This window comes from Anser cygnoides, chromosome 6 (assembly GCF_040182565.1).
Source record: "Anser cygnoides isolate HZ-2024a breed goose chromosome 6, Taihu_goose_T2T_genome, whole genome shotgun sequence".
NCBI lineage: Eukaryota > Metazoa > Chordata > Aves > Anseriformes > Anatidae > Anser > Anser cygnoides.
The window spans coordinates 36,673,041-36,691,410 of NC_089878.1; the positions used below are offsets into that span (position 1 = coordinate 36,673,041).

At 34.0% G+C, this 18,370-nt stretch overlaps 1 protein-coding gene across 8 annotated transcripts in view; it reads right to left on the reverse strand.

Annotated features, from left to right (window-relative positions):
• The window catches only part of LRP1B (LDL receptor related protein 1B), a 681,046-nt gene that overhangs the window by 2,123 nt on the left and 660,553 nt on the right, over positions 1–18,370 (reverse strand). For 5 of the 8 annotated variants that reach the window (XM_048062804.2, XM_048062799.2, XM_048062803.2 and 2 more), the window contains 4 exons: positions 7,175–7,251; positions 4,962–5,052; positions 3,438–3,582; positions 2,306–2,404 (listed from right to left, as the gene is read on the reverse strand). In XM_048062804.2, the coding sequence (XP_047918761.2) occupies positions 2,306–2,404; positions 3,438–3,582; positions 4,962–5,052; positions 7,175–7,251 (412 nt within the window). Of the gene's footprint in view, positions 1–253; positions 304–2,305; positions 2,405–3,437; positions 3,583–4,961; positions 5,053–7,174; positions 7,252–18,370 lie in introns of all 8 variants that reach the window. The other 3 variants (XM_048062801.2, XM_048062806.2, XM_048062802.2) reach the window with 3 other exon arrangements.

Sequence of the window (18,370 nt, forward strand, 5' to 3'; positions counted from 1 at the left end):
AATTAAATTCATGATATGAGACATGCTATTAAAATAATCAGTGACATGACATGCAGCATAGTATGATATTAAAACCATAAAAGCAATGACAAAAACAAAAACCTTGAAAAATGTCTCTGAAGTTCACTTGTCCACCTTATTACACCAGAAGATTTCAGAATAGGTATGAAGAAGTTTATAGAGAAGGTGCACTGTGAGACCATGTGACGCGTTTAACAGTAGAAAACTGCAACCAACAGTTTCCATATATTACCTGTTCTAAGACATCAGCATCCCATCAATAGCTGACCATGTTTTCGAATTCTGTGGCCCAAATATACAACATGATTTGACCAAAAATTCAATACTTTTGTAATGAAAATTAAACTTTGTTTAAAAATAAACCAGCATAACTATTAACATATCATAGTATTTACAGATTGAGAAATATTTTCTCAACAAGTTAGGTAGCTTGGACTGTAACGAAAAAATCTATTGAACTGAGTAATACTTCATTATAGGACAAGTCCATTTTTAAGTCTGCAAAGCACTCGAGTATATGAGAAATCTCCTACATATGACAGTGTAAAAGGATGAACATGGATGAAAACTTACTCTCCTATCACTAATGCTAAGGCAAAAGCACTCCCCAAGGTTTATAATATAAATGTCTCAAATAATTTCTTCATACTTTGTGCCTTTATTGTCTTCTAGAAGACCTTTACTATCCAACTAGATATTCAGACTTTACCTATAATAACTGGAAAGGGTACTTTATGGTCAAAACATTCCTTTCTCATAACCAATGAAACAGTACAAATTTGCTTACACAAATATAAATGTTTACAAAAAGTAGAAGAACAGTAAGACAAAACAGGTAAATGAATTTGTTTGGTGTATGTAAGAAGTGATTACATTTTTTATTACAGCCCCTACCCCCTCAAAGGTGGGTAGATTTTCTTTATTTGAAAACATGCTGAAAAAAACACTTGGGTAACAAGGAATAAAAGGAGTCCAGAATCTTAACTTTCCTTTTTCCTGTTGATCAAAACTCTTTCTGAACCCAGGGTTCAGATATTCTTTAGGATGGCTAACTAAAGCAGCTACTCCTTTGGGTTAGTTAAAAGCTGCCTATTCTATCTATTACAGATGACAAAGTTACTGCCATGCTTTCTTAGAATGGAGGAAGAAAAAGGTGAGTCACATTTATTAAAAAAAAAAAAAATAGAAGCTACTCTTGTATGTTTTTGGAAATTAAATATGTAATAACTGCTGCTGTAATTTATGAGAGCAAAATCTCATTTAAGCCTGTCTATTCCAATTGAATTGGAGATCTTTACATTTGTCATAATGATTATCATCAGCAAGTTAGGTTTATTCCAACTGACAGGACTTTTTATTTCTTTGACCATCACTGTTAAGGGTGATAACTACAACAGTACAAAGACTCTTGGCATTTATATAGTGCCTCACAGACAGTAGGCTCTGTCACCTGATATCTCTTTGAGTAGGTCCTAATGTAGTACAGTGAGGCACAATAAGTAAATGGAGTGTCTTGAGTAACAGAGTTACTGCCGCATATGGACATATATTCTAGGTCTCCTCGTCAATGGTTCTGTAGTCCATCAGAAACATCATACCCTCTACAAATTGTTACATTTTCAAACAATAAAGGACATATTACAATCATGCAAGAATGCAAATGGCACAAAAGATGAATATATACTGAGGCATATGAAAATGAATGTCATATTGATATCCCTTTTTAATATTTTTAACTTCAATGTTTGCAAACATCATGCTGAAGTGTAGTCAGTCTGATACTTTAAAAGTAACTACCTTAAGATGTTATTCAAAAATTGATTGAAAGCTGAGCAATCAAAAAATGCATTGCAAATATTAAAGGAAATTGTTCATTTTAGTGTGTATCAAATTCCTTTAAAATGACTTTTTTTTCATTTACGTGGGAACTTATTTCAGCTTGATAAACTTCACTAAATGTCTGTACATACGAATTGAAAATACATCAAGATATATGGCTCCGAATGCTATGCTAACCTTACATGCTATGAAAAAGCATCACTTTTCTCACTGGCTTTGCATCCCTTTGTAAAGATACATTTGCAGTTTTAGATCTTTGTATGTAGAGAGGAACCCCTTATCTCAAAATGAAAATGTATTAATCCCTGTCATTCTTCCTGACATTAAAAAAAAGAAAAACAAAATGAAACCACACACAAGATACCTATATTCTAAAATGACAGACAAACTTTCTTTAGTGAGGGGCTGTGGTGGAATGAAATGAATTTGAATCATCATTTCTCACCCCTGTTGATAGTGGTCCTTTCAAGTCAGAGTTTAGGTAGATTGATGGAGTTGTGTGGGGAAGCTTGAATGCAGTGGGCCCTCCCCCTATGTATCTGGCCTGTATAAACAGAAAAATTCAGTTTCTGTGCTAACAGAGTATTTTCCATGTGTACTTATAATCACTGTTAAATAATGTTTTCAATCAGTGCACTGTTTATTTTAGAGTGTTCAACAGCAATAATAATAATAATTAAAAAAAGCTCATTGCATGTATTCTTCAGCTTGAAAAATTCCTGCATTCAGTCTGAGAAAAACATTCGGCATTTTAAAACCATTTTTTCATTAAGTATTAGAGCCCGACTTCAAAATGAGCACTGGTTCAGTTACTCACCCTCCAGGGAGTAACTCCATTTTCAGCTTACCTCTTGTACTCTGCACACTGACTATGTGATTCAGCGATGACATTCCTAGAGCTAACAGTAATCCGGTTATTGCTTTGTCAGAAATGCCACAGAATGATGGCTGCCCTTTGGTGTATGTCTGATTACAGAGCTCTAGGAAAGATATCGCAGCATTACCCTGTTCATCCCATGTCACATCACTCAGGGTGTTCAGTCACTGAAGAGTGCTGCTGCAGAATGACAGCATCCTTTACAAGAAAATGATAATACTTACTAGTTTTGTGTAAACATTTAATCTATCTATCCAGCCAGGACTCTGAATTCTTTATGCCTTTGGGAGTTTTCATATATGAAGTAAGTTAAATCTTCTATGTACGAATACATTCTTTCACACTTCAAAAGGTAGACTCTATGATAATGTATTTCCATTCAGTATTTGTGAATAGACTAAGAAGATGATTAGGCAACTCAAGGCAGAATGCCTGTGACAAAACTCACTTCACAGTTTAGTTCCAACTCTGTTTTGGTAAAATACAGGCACTAGGAAAGAATATCCATCATCAAGCATCAGACTGCAAAAACAATTGTTAATATACACAGGAAGTTTCTTCTAATGAAACCTAACTTGTCTTTATGTCCACTATGTAGTTAAATCTAAACAGCATCATTTTGTTTCTATTAATGACAAAGGCAAAATCTTTTAAAGACATAAAATAAGTAGTGTTTTGGCCACTTGAAAAAAAGAATTACCTTTTCTGCATTTACAGTAAAATCTGAGGCTAAAAGACCACCTTCACTGTGATCATGGCCCACCTCATACATGTTATACGATGGATTGCCAATTTCAACATTGATTCCTCCGTTTATAATAGGCTGTCTTCTGATAGTTTTTGTCCTGTAATGCATAAACACAAGAAATAAGCTAGTGACTTAAGCTAGTAGCATACAAGTGTTGAACAGCTAGACCTATTTTAACATTTACAATCTTCTTGGAAGAGATTTAAAAACATTAAATTTTACATAAAAACATTACATTTCAAAATATAATTTTAAGGAAAAAACAAACGTTCTTTATTGAAGTCAACTCTATTTCTCTTCTGAAGAGTGATTATTTAACTGTTGAGAATGACTTCTTCCACTTAATTTACAGACCAGCAACTGGTTTTAACAATTTGGCTATTACTGAATCTGTTGTTTACGAACAGCAGCATCTGACATCCATGGAGCCTGGCAGGGTCAGCATTACTAATGGTACAGCCAGAAATGTATTTTGTTGGCTTTTCAAAAAGAAGAAATATATATATATATATATATTTTTTTTTTTTTCCTTCACACTTCTTCACATATTTCTAAAGGACTTAAAAGGAGACATTATCTCAGTTTTGGAGGTAGGTTAACAAGCCTCAGGAGAAAGGAAGATGCTTAGGAACAACCAGCAGACCAGCTACTGGACTGAAGTAGGTGCTTTGCCATCTAAGTCTTCTGAGCCTTCTTTAGTAGGCCACATCAATATTATTTGGAATATTTCCTTGTTAAATCTCCCTCTCCACTACCACCATTTTGCTAAACACAAGAAAGTCAACAGCTCTTCCAAGTGTCTTTATACAGTAGAAATTCCCCAACAACTCTGTACAGCTTTTGAAGAAGTCAAAATATCTACTACACTCCCTAATGTAATTATGAGCTGTAGGGCAGCTAAAAGTCAAGAGAACAAAAGATTCACTGTTCAGTGCTGGAACTTGGCTTTCTGTACAAGATAAATACAGTACTGATGACGAGGCTCAGGACTCTACAGTAGGTACTCTGAACATTGTTTACATCTTCACTACAACTTACACAAAATCGAAAAGAACTAATCAATGTAAATAAATCAGAGTGAACTATAATTAGAAACTGGAAATTCTGCACAGGCTCTACCTGCAGGCATTCATAGACATGAGCAATATTTCTTAATTACATGGTTCCAAAGAAATACATTAATTCTGCTTACTAAGTTCACTAAGTCTCTGGATAAAATTATTAACACTTTTTCAGCCTTGGCAGGATTGAGCAAACTTGACAAGAAAGAACTATATCATCTTATTTACTGCAGGTGGAATACAAAGACAGTAAATATCAATTGTTCCAGCAAGAACCAAAATGTAACTAACTAATTGTATCCAGAAACAGTTTTTTTTTTTAATATTCTCAACATTGAAGATTTTTGATATCAAAAAGGTGCACATATTTCAAAGATTTACTTTTTATTGTATACATAACTATAAAAATACTTACCTTCGTTTTCTTTTGCAAAGAAATAATCCGATTACCAGAGTAGTGATCAAAGTCACCAGTAAAACAAGAGGAACAATGATTGCAATGCTTCCTAAAACAGGAAAAGGAAATCTCATTGATCATTCACAACTAAGTCTAATCACAGCTGTAAAATAGTTAAATTAATTTTAAAAAGAATAATATTAAATTAATAATTAATAATTTTAAAAAGAATAATATGTTCCTTACCAACAAATTTCATGTGATAAGCTTCATTAATTTGAGATTTGAATGTTGAAAAAATATCACAGATACTGGTGTAAACACTACCAGAATTTTTGTCAATTAATCATACCTGAGTTAATTCTCACCACACACACACCTCTCCTAAACCCTGCCCTTGTTTGCAGTAATAACATACGAAGGTGCATGGAATTGCCACACACTTTGGGCTTAAGTAGCATGGTCACTGATATCAACTGCCTCCATCATCTTCATCAGTATATTTAAGTATTTAAGTCACAAAAGTAATAATTTAAAAGATTCAGTGCATGGTTCTGATTGAAGAATTCTGTTGTTAGCATTAATATATATTTATTACTTTTATTTGTGGGAGACAAAGTGTAGTAAGCAATATTAATTTCTGTGTGGTTGGCATATCCCTTCCTTTTACTGCATTCTACTCAGGAGCCAGTAATTTTGTTATGTTGATATAAGCAATCAAGGCAACTACAATAATGCTTAATGTAGCAGAAAAACAGTGCACAGATCAGACAGCAATGTTAAAGCAGAGGAGGGAGCAGGGAAGAAGAAAATCAGCTGAACATTATTTTAGCGGATAACTAAAATGAAACCTGAAAAAGTAAGGTCAGCAGCGGTACCCTTCTAAGAATTTCTCAGCTCTTGTAATTCGTCAAAAAAAATACATACAAGTACTTTTATGTTATAACAGCTCTCAAAGTGGTCCTTACAGACCACAGGACTCCAGCATGAAGCCAATGTGGAATGAAATGCATTTCCTCTAATATCACAATACTTAATTGGTGGAAAATGAAAATACTGCTTGCTGTTTCATTGACTAGATGGGTTGATTCATGACAAAATAAGATGTTGGCAGTCTGCTCTACATGAAACAGTATTAATAAAGAAATGCAAAAAATGTCCTTGAATTCTACCTGAAGGCTTACTGGAAGCCAAGTCAGATTCTCAGAGGCCTAAAATAAAGTACTATTGAAAAAAACATTAACGATTCTGAATTCACTTCAGCTTATAAAGATTCAACATGTAAAGAACATTAAACAATTGCTATTTTAAGATAGCATTTGTGTAAATACCTGGATGAAGTTCTCCTTTAGGGGGAAAAAAAAAAAGTTCATTTTGTCTTGGCATGTGAACTTACACAAAAAGCCCTGAAAAACAGGCTACTAAGCCTGAGCTGCTGTCTGGGAACCATGGTGCAGCCTGGGGTCTAGCAGAAGGCAAAAGATGAACAGATGTTTCCTGAATCATAGCAGGTATTCCTTCAACAAGAAATATCTAGCTAGGTTTTGCCTGCTTTTTTGCCTGTTTCCAACTTGTAAGTTTTATTTCACTTGTCTGGATTGCTAGGAAGATTTCATCTAAGCATCAAGCTGACCCGAATAGTGGGCTATTCATTCTCCTGCTCCTCTTGGGTTAAATGTGACTGAGACATATAGCAAGGTACCATCAGCATACTCAATGCACCGCAGGGGACCTTGTCCAGTTTAAACTGCCAATGCCATAGCAATGCCATCCTTTTATGCTTACAGATATGTTTAAAAAAAATACGACAGGAGCTATTCTTATTTTCAGGATGATTTTCACAGCAGGTAAAATTCAAACCTCTGCAGACAGCCAATGCAAAAGTTATGAACTACTTACAACTCTATTTTTGATGCTTTCAGTGGGACTTAAATGGTCAGAGGTCTTGTACTAGTTCTCTGCACAGCAGTGGTATCACCAAGCACTTGTCACTTGATACATTTTAAGAAAAGTGCAGGCTAGCCTTGAAACAGTGAGTGTATGGCATATGGCACATATCCAAACCTTCTCATGAAACAGTGTCAATCAAAATGTTAAAAAAAAAAGGAAAACCTTTTTTTTTTTTTTCAATTTAAAACAGGTAACCAGCACATATCATATCACAAACTCATATTCTAAAGTATCAGCAGGTTAACATTTGATGAGCGATAGCAGTTATTTGAAGTACTTACTTGTACTAATATTGTCAGACTTGCTGCTTTTGGGAGCTGGCCTCTCACACTGTGTGCCTGACCAGTTGGCTGAACATCTAAAAGGATCCAATTAAGATGGTAAAATTAATAGATGTCAGCTGTTAACACAGTAACCTATTAAAGAGACCACCAGCATCTTCTCAAGAGCTACACAAATGACAACTGTGATTCTACAAAGAAAACAATAAGCTTCATGAAAGGAGTCAACAGTACTCTGCCATAGCACTTAAAACATTCTAAGTTCTTAGTTCAAAACTACAGCTTTGTATCTTCCGTTGCTGTTATTATCACTGCAATCTTGATTCCAGAGTCCTTTTCTAAAATTATTGGATAATAAAATAACCAATCATATATTAATGTATCTTATACCAATTACCGCCTACTATGCAATCATGAAGGAGCACGTGAGCTGTATCCATGCACAGATAACTTAGTCTAGCAAGGTTTATTTGTACTATGTTGTCTTAGGGTCAGCTTTGATCTAGAAGCTCTATCAGCCACTTCCACATTGCAAAAAGAATACTTGACTGGACATAAAGCACCACACGCATCCAGTAACTCACACTATCTATACTAATTGCCTCTTCCCAGGGTGCTGCTGCTCCCCTTTACGCTGAATAATGCAAAGTTTACCACAAAATTGTTCTTACAGACCTGGCTGTAATAATTTACTTGCACAATTAAGATCAATCTTTGAGTAATATTCACAAAGCTACTGAAGTTTTCCTTTTCTTTCTATTCACATTTAAATGTTTTCCTGAAAATTCTATAATAAAATGCTTTATCTTTTATTAAATTTTAGCTATATAAGTACATACATATTTATAGCAATATATACATATGCATGTAAGAGAGTTAAAGCATAAAAAGCTACAAAACTGAAGGGATAGGAGGATCTCCATTGGCTTCAGAGGTCCTTGAATACTGATAATGTTAAGAATAAATATTTTGTGAGCTAGCTACCTGGATGAGCACAAAGTTATTCAGCTGTAATTTCCTTGTGTGAATATCAATATGCAAATATTTCTTCAACTGAGAAGTTGCTCTCCATGCATACAAGCAAATACAAGGAGTTCATGCATGCAGCCTCAGCACATCCATCAGAAAGGGAAAAAAATACCTGAATGAAATCCAGTTGCTTATTCATCCTGCCGTAAATATGATTAAGTTTGCTACAGAACCTGAAACTCTCCTTGTGGAAACGGCAGGAAGTAGTCACTTTTCATCTGCCTCTGTTGCATATTGTGCAGTGACTCATATTTTTCACCGTATTTTTGAATTATTTATGAGTTTCAATACGGGTTATCTTTAGGTAAATGCAGTAGAGCATTACTTTGCATGCAGTTCTAAGAACAGCTATTATCTAGTGCCTTTCTAAGGATTAAATGAATTGCAGAGTTTAGGGCTGGACATGCTTAATGAGCAACATTGTTCTATGATACAAAAAGGTTTGGAAAGGTACAAAACTTTCCAGATAAATATTGTGGAATTAGTCCCAGCTAGCTTTGCTGGTGACGCCTCTGACTCTCTTTTGTCTTTGCAGATCACATGGGAAAGAAGGCTAATTCTTCCCTTTCCTCTTAACCCTTTTCCAGCACAATCCAACATTCAGACAAAACCCTTTACTGGGTTTCATATTAAGTTTGAACATTCTCTGGAAGGTTTCTAATTTCTTTCTTTTTTTTTTTTATTGTTTTGGTTTTTTTTTGTAGGATTTATTATGCACATACTTAAATTCTACAGACATAAGTAATGCACAGATGCTATTTAGAAACATGTTTATTAATTGATAGCTGGTTCAAAATTTTCCTACATAGATTACTTGTGTTATAACTTAGTCAGTTCTTTTATTTATATAAATTTAAATGCAGCCTTCCATTTCCTCACAGCCAAGGAACCTCCCCAATTGCTAATTAATTACAGAAAATATGGTTCACAATAATATATTTTAAAAGTGAAACCAACTGACATGTTCACTCCTGATTACCACCATTTTAGCCCTTTCCAAGCCAAACAAAACACAGTTTTAGTATTTTAAAAGATGTATTTGTTCCTTTTTTTTTTTTATATATATATAGACCCTTTTTTATCAATTATATCAAATGGAAGTGATTACACTGATGGCCTACCTTATTAAGATACTACTTAAGGAACTATTTTTTCAAAAGTTTACCATTTAACGCAGGGCTGCAAAGAAAGTATCTCCATTCTTATAGACAAACACCTTAAATATTTATATTTAGTATATTCTATAGAGAACCAAACTGTTGGTATGCAACAACCATGAAAGAAATCTATATTTTTTACTGGAGGTTTTGCATCGTTGCTCTTGAGGTTTCAGTTCAGGTGATTAAAACTTGTTATGAGAGGCAAGTTCCACTTAATGCTATACTATGGAAAATAAATTATCAGAGTTAGACATACATTGACTTTGTACCTAAATCCTTATATTGAAAGTTTTAAACAATCCTACTGTATAAGAGAATCACTGCTGTAAACCTACCTAAAAACACTTAAAAGAATATAACATAGTGAGACTAGTAAAAGATTCACCACTGAAGTATGCCAAGTATAAGCTTATCAGAAAATTGTGCATACTGTACAAAATCTTAGATATGACACTATGACAGCTGGTGGAGAAAGAAAACCTGCAGCTCTATATGTAGAAAAGAGAGGAACAAATTAAGGTAGGAGGATTAGTAGTTCTTGGCATTTTAATTGCAAAAAGTCAGCAATATTGAAACAGTTCTGAGGAATTCGATAGAAGTCTCATAAAAACATGATAGCTAGTTGCCACTTCACTTTCCTTTTCCAAAGGTTTGCTGTCACCAATATCCTTCAATGGGATGGAAGCTGACAGGATGGCAATGATTTTCTTCTGTACTTAGAGGTAAAATGCTTGCCCTTTTATGGTCTAGGAAGGTAATAAAGAATCTTCTTGGGCAGACAGAACAGAAAATGAAATAAAGTCCAAGGGAAAAGTGTTTGCAAGGAAATTTGACACTGAAAATTAGCCCTGAGCAGGCACATGAATAATGCTGGGGTTAGGACATGGACAACAGTTGCTGTAGGAATGTGGGAAAGATTAGTAGGTCTAAATTAGTTTTACTAGTGTTCAGATACAGTAGACATAAGTTGTTCTTAACAACAGACATTTTTCTGATATTAGAACATTTAAACTCAGACTGTTCAGTATCTAGCATGGGAACTGACTTCTGGTTTAATTGGATGCACATCATTTTGTACTTTTCCAAATCATTTGATACCAGGAGCTTTTGTTCTGTAGCACTGCCAAGAGTTCTATGGCCAAAGATATGACATTTGCAACATTTGCAGCATGGGCCAAAAAAAAAAAAAAAAAAAAAGGGCATTGATGAAGCAGAAAGCCATTGATTTCATTGCATAAAGCCACCAGTTTCAGTGAAGACATACATACTATCAAGAACTGCACAGAAAGACAGTGATAAAGCCTAATCTGAGCTACACAAACAAATAAAGATGGAAACAGATGGGGATCTTGACAGTGAAGGACAGGTTGGAGTCAGTTGAGTGGTGCAAGGTGCTACAGGTGCAAATCTCCAGTCCCCAACAGAGTCAGTGAACAGATCAAAGAGCAACAGCATCCTAGAGAATGCCAATATAAATCCCGAAAGTGAATGTAATAAACAAAAGGTTGTACATGGCCTGCTGCCAAGGTCATTAATGAAACTAGCTACGGGTCTCTCTCTTACAATTTAGTTCTACGTTTAGAAAGAGGTGACTGCTCAGGAAACACACATTGTGAGATACAGACTGCATGTGCAATAGGAATTATTTATGCAAAGGAATTAGTATTGCTCTAAACTGGAATTGTAAAGACATCTGACTTATAATGAGAAACATTCAGAATTAAGACATTTACATTTCAGAGAATGATCATGCTGTTGTTACAGAATCTATTCATGAGAGAAAATGTCTCTTTTCTCTATTTTTCTATAACCCTTACAGGTCAGTGCACTGAAACACTCTAAACTCAATTATACGGGCACTTGACCAAAAGGAACCATTTGACTATGAAATGTCTGAACAAATAGAAAAAGCTAGTAAAAAGGCTAAATTGGAGGCAGTGTGGATTTATCCTTTTTTTTTTTTGTGTGTGTGTGTGTGTGTGTATATGTGTGTGCCACAGGCACTGTCATAAAATATAATATAGAAGGCATAATATGCAGTTAAAAGTGCTGTCGTAAAGAGCTGCTTTCCAACTCGATACACCAGTGTGTAACAAAAAAAGTCAGAAAGCAGCACTGAAAGATTAGACCAGAAGTACAACAGAATCTGTGAAACAGTCATTACAATACAGAGGTTGAAGGGGAATTGAAAATGTTTCTTACCTAAAAATGTTATTTCTTCATTACAGTAAGTAATATAGTGAAGTAAATTTCTAACTTTTCTTGTTAGTCAAGCCATAGATAGCAATGTATTAAAAATAGTAAAAACATTCAAAGGAAAGTATCCAGCCCTGCTATTTTGAGGACACATTAAAATTCTACTAGAAAATGTCTTCTCATTAGTGTTATAATTCTTTGTAAGATGAGAACAGAGAACATCTGGATTATAGTTATTTACTATTTGTATTAAATCGCACCAAAAGACAGAAATTGAAATATTTCACTTTTTCCCTAAAACTCTGTAGAAAGACATAGTATGAAAAAATCTTTGCCCTATACTAAGTCACTGAACTATTCCTTATAAAATAAATAAATAAATAATAGCAATACTTAATAGAAGCAGTCTTCACACAGGGAGCTGATAGTACAGAGTTATACCCACAGAAAAACCCCAAAGTAAAGGAATTTGCTGTAGAAGCTAAGGGATTGAAACCTTACAACATGACTTGAAAAGGAAGTACAGGTTACCTTGCTGTCCAAAAAAATAAGAACAGAAAAACTGCATCACCAAAAGCAGGCAACTTTTCCAACAGAAAATTACTTTTGAGGAATGCAAAGAATTTTGGTAAAAACATACAATAAAAACTGTGACTTTTAACATTAATTTAATTTTTGCATGACATTAATACACAGAAATCATCATTCACAACTAGTGCATGGTGTTCACTGCTAAGGAAAAAGCCTTGAGATGCATCTTAGCCTCTATGACTCCAAAGTAAAAAAATAAGTGTAATTGTGAACTCCATGCTGTTAGGAATTTGTATGCAATACATATACTATTATAATATTTTAATATTATTAACATAGAGTATATAATATTTTAATATTATTAACAGAGTAAATTTATAAAAATTAAGCATGTCTAGATGACTACTACTTCGGCTGAAATTACACTGAGCAACCAAGTAAAAGAAAAAGAATAGACTGAGGTGGTAAAAATATTAAAAAGAATGAGAACTGACTGGATCAATAGGTATATGACAAACCATGTTTCTCTCTCCTTCTCACAGAGGTAAAGTAGTGATGTATGGCAGCAGTTGCTATGCAAGTTTTATCTGAACAATTTTAAACTTATAAAGGATACTTGCATTACAGCCTAGCTGCTAAATGGTCAATGAAGAATGTACATATTCCTGTTTTCCAAGGTCTTGTCACTTTTTTCCTTTGCCAACTACTCCTCAAACATCTGTTTGCACTTAGTTCTTTAACTAATGCTAGTTTACAATACAAACTGAATGAAAGATCTTCCACAATATAAAGTTACAACCTGCTGATTATGTTCAAATTCAAGACATTTATAACAGACGTTTTTTAGTTGAAAAAGAAAGGTCTCAACTAGCACAATACAGTGAAATTCCTGTTGTAATTATAATTGTGTAGCTCATTAAATATAACCTAGGAAAGCATATGGAAAACATTTATTACAAGATACTTGATATATTTTTCTGTTCTATGATTTATACTGCCTGTCATGATTGCAATTGCCTTCTACTCTTAGGCTGTCTTCTCAATGCTGTGATTGTTCTATGCTGCAGTAGCTTTTCTTCTATTCAACCTTCAGAAAATGCCAGTCAGAGGATTTCATAAGATTTCCTTCCTGTCCAGAACCAGACTATGGGTCTACCTTAACCTTTTTTTGATCAGACTCCTGCCATAGTTTTACATTTACTTATGAGTTTGCATATACTTATAGTGTCTCTACATACATATACTGCATACGCATATTTACATACTAACTGTTCACATTTAAAGATTTTTAACGAGAAAAATGTCAGGAGAGAGGTACAGCATCATAGGTATATGAGTTTGAGGGAAAGTACTCTATCTGGAGGAACTCAGTCTTTTTTTTCAGATTTGCAATAACATGTACATGTGTACACATGCGTGTGTGCACACACCCATGCATGCATGCACACAAATTTTCTCTCTCCAAGCTACTGAAAATAAAGCTCACAATTTATTTACATTTTATTACATTCCTGGAGGAATTATTTATTCTGATATCTTCATATAATCACTTCAAGTTCAAGCTTCTTGTTCTCACACATAAGAAATTGATTTCTTTTCTCTCCCTATGTGTTCTGTATTGTTTCTAACATATTACTCAGCCAAAATCCTAATTTTAGAAAGGAAGTAATTTAAACGTGGTCCACCCTTCACTTTTCAGTTTCTTTTGCTACTGAAGTCACGCTTTCCTTCAAGCTCCTGTATCATACGCGCCTTTTAATTAATTTGAAAGGCCACTGATTTCTCTACTCAATTTGCTCTCAAAGCCATGCATCTGCTTACTGCAAGCAATTAAAGTATCTAGGGTGACTTCTACATTACAGAAAAAAACAATCTTCTAGTTTAGAAATACAACACACAAAACCTGAAAGCCTCTGAACAGTCAACACTTCTAACCATGGACAACTAATTCAATGTTGTGTATTGTCTTCTGAACTTTCTTTCTTACAGATGACAGCTAGGAAACAGAGGCTCTGAAGTTTAGATACACAGACAATAGCCTAAGAAGGAAGAAATGACTACCCTTTTAGTTAGCCAGCAAAATAATATAATCTTACTTGTGTCACATTGAACTTCTCATCCAAACTGATGCAGGGTTGCTCAAAAGCCCATTAAAGCATTTATAAACTCTCTTTAAATTCAGTGGGATTTTGATAAGGACCAACACAATTTGTGTCTTTTATCAGTTTTGACTGTAAACTTCTTAGAGCAAGAACTATCCTTTGTTATGTTTCCATAATGCCTGGTGCAAGGGTGTTACAATTTTATCACATTTTTGTGCAGATGCTAATAATACTACAGAGTTATAGCAAACTATAGATACGGTAAAGGTATTAAATAAACAAATGTAAGAGAGTGTAATATTCTACTAAATCAGTATCTATTATAGCCATTTCTACTAAAGAAACTGATAGAGTACTGCTTACGTTACAATTAGGGTTGAGCCTGTATATTTGAAAGCTTTTAAATTTTTTCCAACTCTCTTCACTGATGTAATACAAGACAATCTCTCACTAAACCTTGCTTCTCTTTCATGGTGTATAGTTCGGAGATAGATAATTAGTGGGAAGGAAATAGAGATGCAAATAAAAATAATTATTAAAACAAAAGACTGACTGATAGAACAGCTAGAACAGACAGTTTGTAAAATAAATTGAAAAAACATTTCTTGACTATTTCCCATCTGAATCTGATCTCATGTTCATTCTGCTTTCAATGGGCTGATGAAGTTACTGAAGCAATTCAGACATATCTCATACGCTTCTAGTGTTACACGTCCCATTCCCTCAAGATCATTACAGAGTAGTACTGAAGATACTTTTAACAAACTTAATACATGAATGCTAAAAAGACAGTAACTACACATAAGATCATACTGTCTGAGGACTCCCTCAGTGGTACAATTTTCAGAAAAGGTCAAATTTTATCATTTTGATGTCAAATTCTTTCAACCTTTGTTGAGCAGAAAGGAAAACAGAAAATTATACAGGAAAAAAATAATGCTTTTTATATTCCTAAAAACAATGCAAAGACTTAATAATCTAGATCTGTAGGTGTCTTACATACAAAGACAAATCACAGTGTATCCTGCATCTTTCAGAACTTGACAGAGTATTTATTGAAACTGAAGACCAGCTTCACAAATTCTTCCTTTTTTGGTGGTTGATACACAGTCAAAGTGAAGCCTTAAATCATTCATAAGCTGGTTAGGTAGAAAGTACAACTTCTGTTTCCAATGTGCGCCTGATATTTGCTGGATTAAAAGTTTTAAAAAAATTGATACAAAGTTTTTTTAAAAAATTAACCTTAACAGCAAAGGTTGTTTAAAGGAGACTAAATTCTTACAGGCTTATGTAAGTTTATGTATGTAAAGTTTATAAACATATATAGTATATATATGTATAGTATAAAAAAAATAAATGTTTAAGTAAAAACAAAAAAACCACGTTTTTATACTGTAACATAAGCATGTAAACATAACAACTAAAACATGTAAAACATGTAACATAACAAAAGTGTATGTATAGTAAAGTTTATAAACATATACGGTTCCTCTGTATGATTATGGCTAGGATTGCCGTTTAGAATGGATAAATCTTATTTTCTCTTGTTTTTACTGAATGATAATAAGGGCTTTATTACATACAAAGTATGCATTCTCAACTGATCTGGCTGCAAGAGGCAGAAGAGTTCTAACTGAATTAAAATAAAACTCTCTCTCTCTCCAATTTCTTCCCTCCAAAAATCATCCACCTGTGACTAGTTAAGAAAAATGTTAGCTCTTAATTGTCTCTCAGAGACCAAGCAGATGTCATCCACAGTGTGACCAGAAATGCAAATTGGAGGGGTAAATTATCTTCTCTATCAATGGAGCAGAACTTACAGAAAAAGTCTTTGAGAATCCTGTTCCATGGCACAATGTCTCTGGGATATTTTCATTCCTTCCTGAAGTCTTTTACTTGATAGTATGAGGTCAGTAAAATTATAAACAAGCTCCAGTTAGAAACTAATTTGTGCCACAAAGACACAAGATATTGGAAAAAAAACAGTGAAATTTGAGGTTGGCAAGAAGGACTGAGACATATGGAACTACTCTTCTTCCTCGATCACTGTAACTGTCTTTAACTCCATCAAACAACTATTTGCCTCTCTTCCCTTTCTTTTAAGCCAGAAACAATTTAGAAGACTCTCTTAACTCCTAGACACAGACAGTGGCCGTACTAACCCAACAATCACTTTGAAGAGACAACAGGAAGAATAGCTTTATCTGCGATTATACTGTGAATGTGAAGAAGTAAATTATCTACTAAGGCTTCATTTAAACTTCATCTTCTTCTCGTTACTGATTCATCTGAATCTCTTCCTCACACTGAAGAGAAACTTAAATTCAATCTTTCTCTAGTACCTTCTTTTCTTCCATGTTTCCCCCTTTCCACCTTGTAATACATTTAACAAAAAAGCTTCTAAAACTGTATTCAAATAAACCTCCTGAAATGAAAGAGAAAGGACAGTTTAATTTTACTAAAAATCATTATATTGTTAATGTCTGTTGCTACCTTATTTATTTATTTATTTTGAGCTTGGCATATTCACTTTACTGTATAGCACAAGTGTCCAATAAAATTAATCTTGGGAATATTGTCACAGTAAAAGTAAATAGTAAGTAAACAAAATAAGTTAATCACTCTGTTCAAAATGTTGCAATCCCTCCCTCATCTTTCTTTGGTAGACAACCTGCTCAAAAGGGAAGAACCACAGCCTTCATCAACTAAATAGTCCTTTGGATACTAGCGTTTCACCTTCAGGAAGGAAGAAAATTGGGTCTAATATCACTTTTACACAGAGAAGTGAATCTTTTTCTCTCTGCTCTGTCTTCTATAAGCTGTTGTTTTGTACTTTTCCCTAATTATATCTTTCAAAAGAAAAGGAATAGTCTCATTCAGTCTTGGAAAGCAATACCTATCCGGGGATTTCTGAAGCCTGTTTTGTTACTTTCTACAGCTGAGTCCCAAGCGACCATTGCGTGCTCTGGGCAGTGGCTTCACAATGGCTTCTGAAGGTAAAGAAGTATCTTCATCTGTCTATGTGTTTGGCAGCATGAATCTTTTCAGCATCGTTCCTATTCAAACAACCCACCTCCGTACTTCTTTGACTTACATAGTTAGAAAGTAGGAAGAAAGGATTAGGGGGCCTGTAGAACCTGTGATACCTTTCTGTTAGCATAAATTCTTGAAATTGTTGGCATCTGGCCTCATATAGAAGCTCTAAGGAGGTTAAAATTCATGTTATCAACTCAAAGACTAACCAAGAGATTCAAATATGATTATATATATATATATATATATGTTTTACACTGCTTCTCATTTTGGTCAGCAAATATAGTTAAGCCAAAAGATCATGAGAACAGACAATGTCAAAAAATAAACATCGATGCTACTCAGAAAGTTCCTAATTAAATTAACCTCATTGAAATCCTACTGTAATATCCAAAGCAGTTTTGACTCCAGTAGAAACAGAATGTAACCCTTGTTGGCTATAGGAATGCATATTAAAAAAAAAAAAACACTTCATATTTTTCTGTGAAAATCTTACATTAGATAAAAAGTAAACATTTACTGTTTAAGTAATAATTCTTAAAAATTATGAGAGAGTATGTAAAATTCAGAACTGATTCTGAATGGTGTATTTTTATGCTATTTTATCTGTTAAAACATTTCACAATAAATTTTGGACAGTTACTTTCTTGAAAGCTCAGATAATATCCCCAACATATTGAAAAAAAAAAAAAAAGAGGAATGGTACTTGCAGTACATGACCTTATAAGCAGCAACATGTTTTGCTTCAGGCTATCTTATTCTTAAATCTGTAGGATGCACAGAAATAGAAACTGCCCTGGCAATCATTTCACATGAATGCTGACCAACAGACCTACCTCTCCATACTCTTCAAAATTTTAAGACATGGTAGTCAGAAGACTAATGTACTTTCTAATGGATTTATGGTAGCTCTAGCCAGTTTCATTGCCTGAAAAGCACCAACAAAGTATTTTGATTGTACTGTTTAAAAAATAAAAAATAAAATTATTCACCATACCTAGTCAGTCTCATTGCTACCTACCAGACAATGTTATCAATCCCCACAGCAGTTTACATTTTCACAAACCATGCATTCAGATGAGATAAGATTAAAGCTGTTGGAGATTTTGTATTTTATCCCAAATCTAAGTCTTTGGCTCATGATT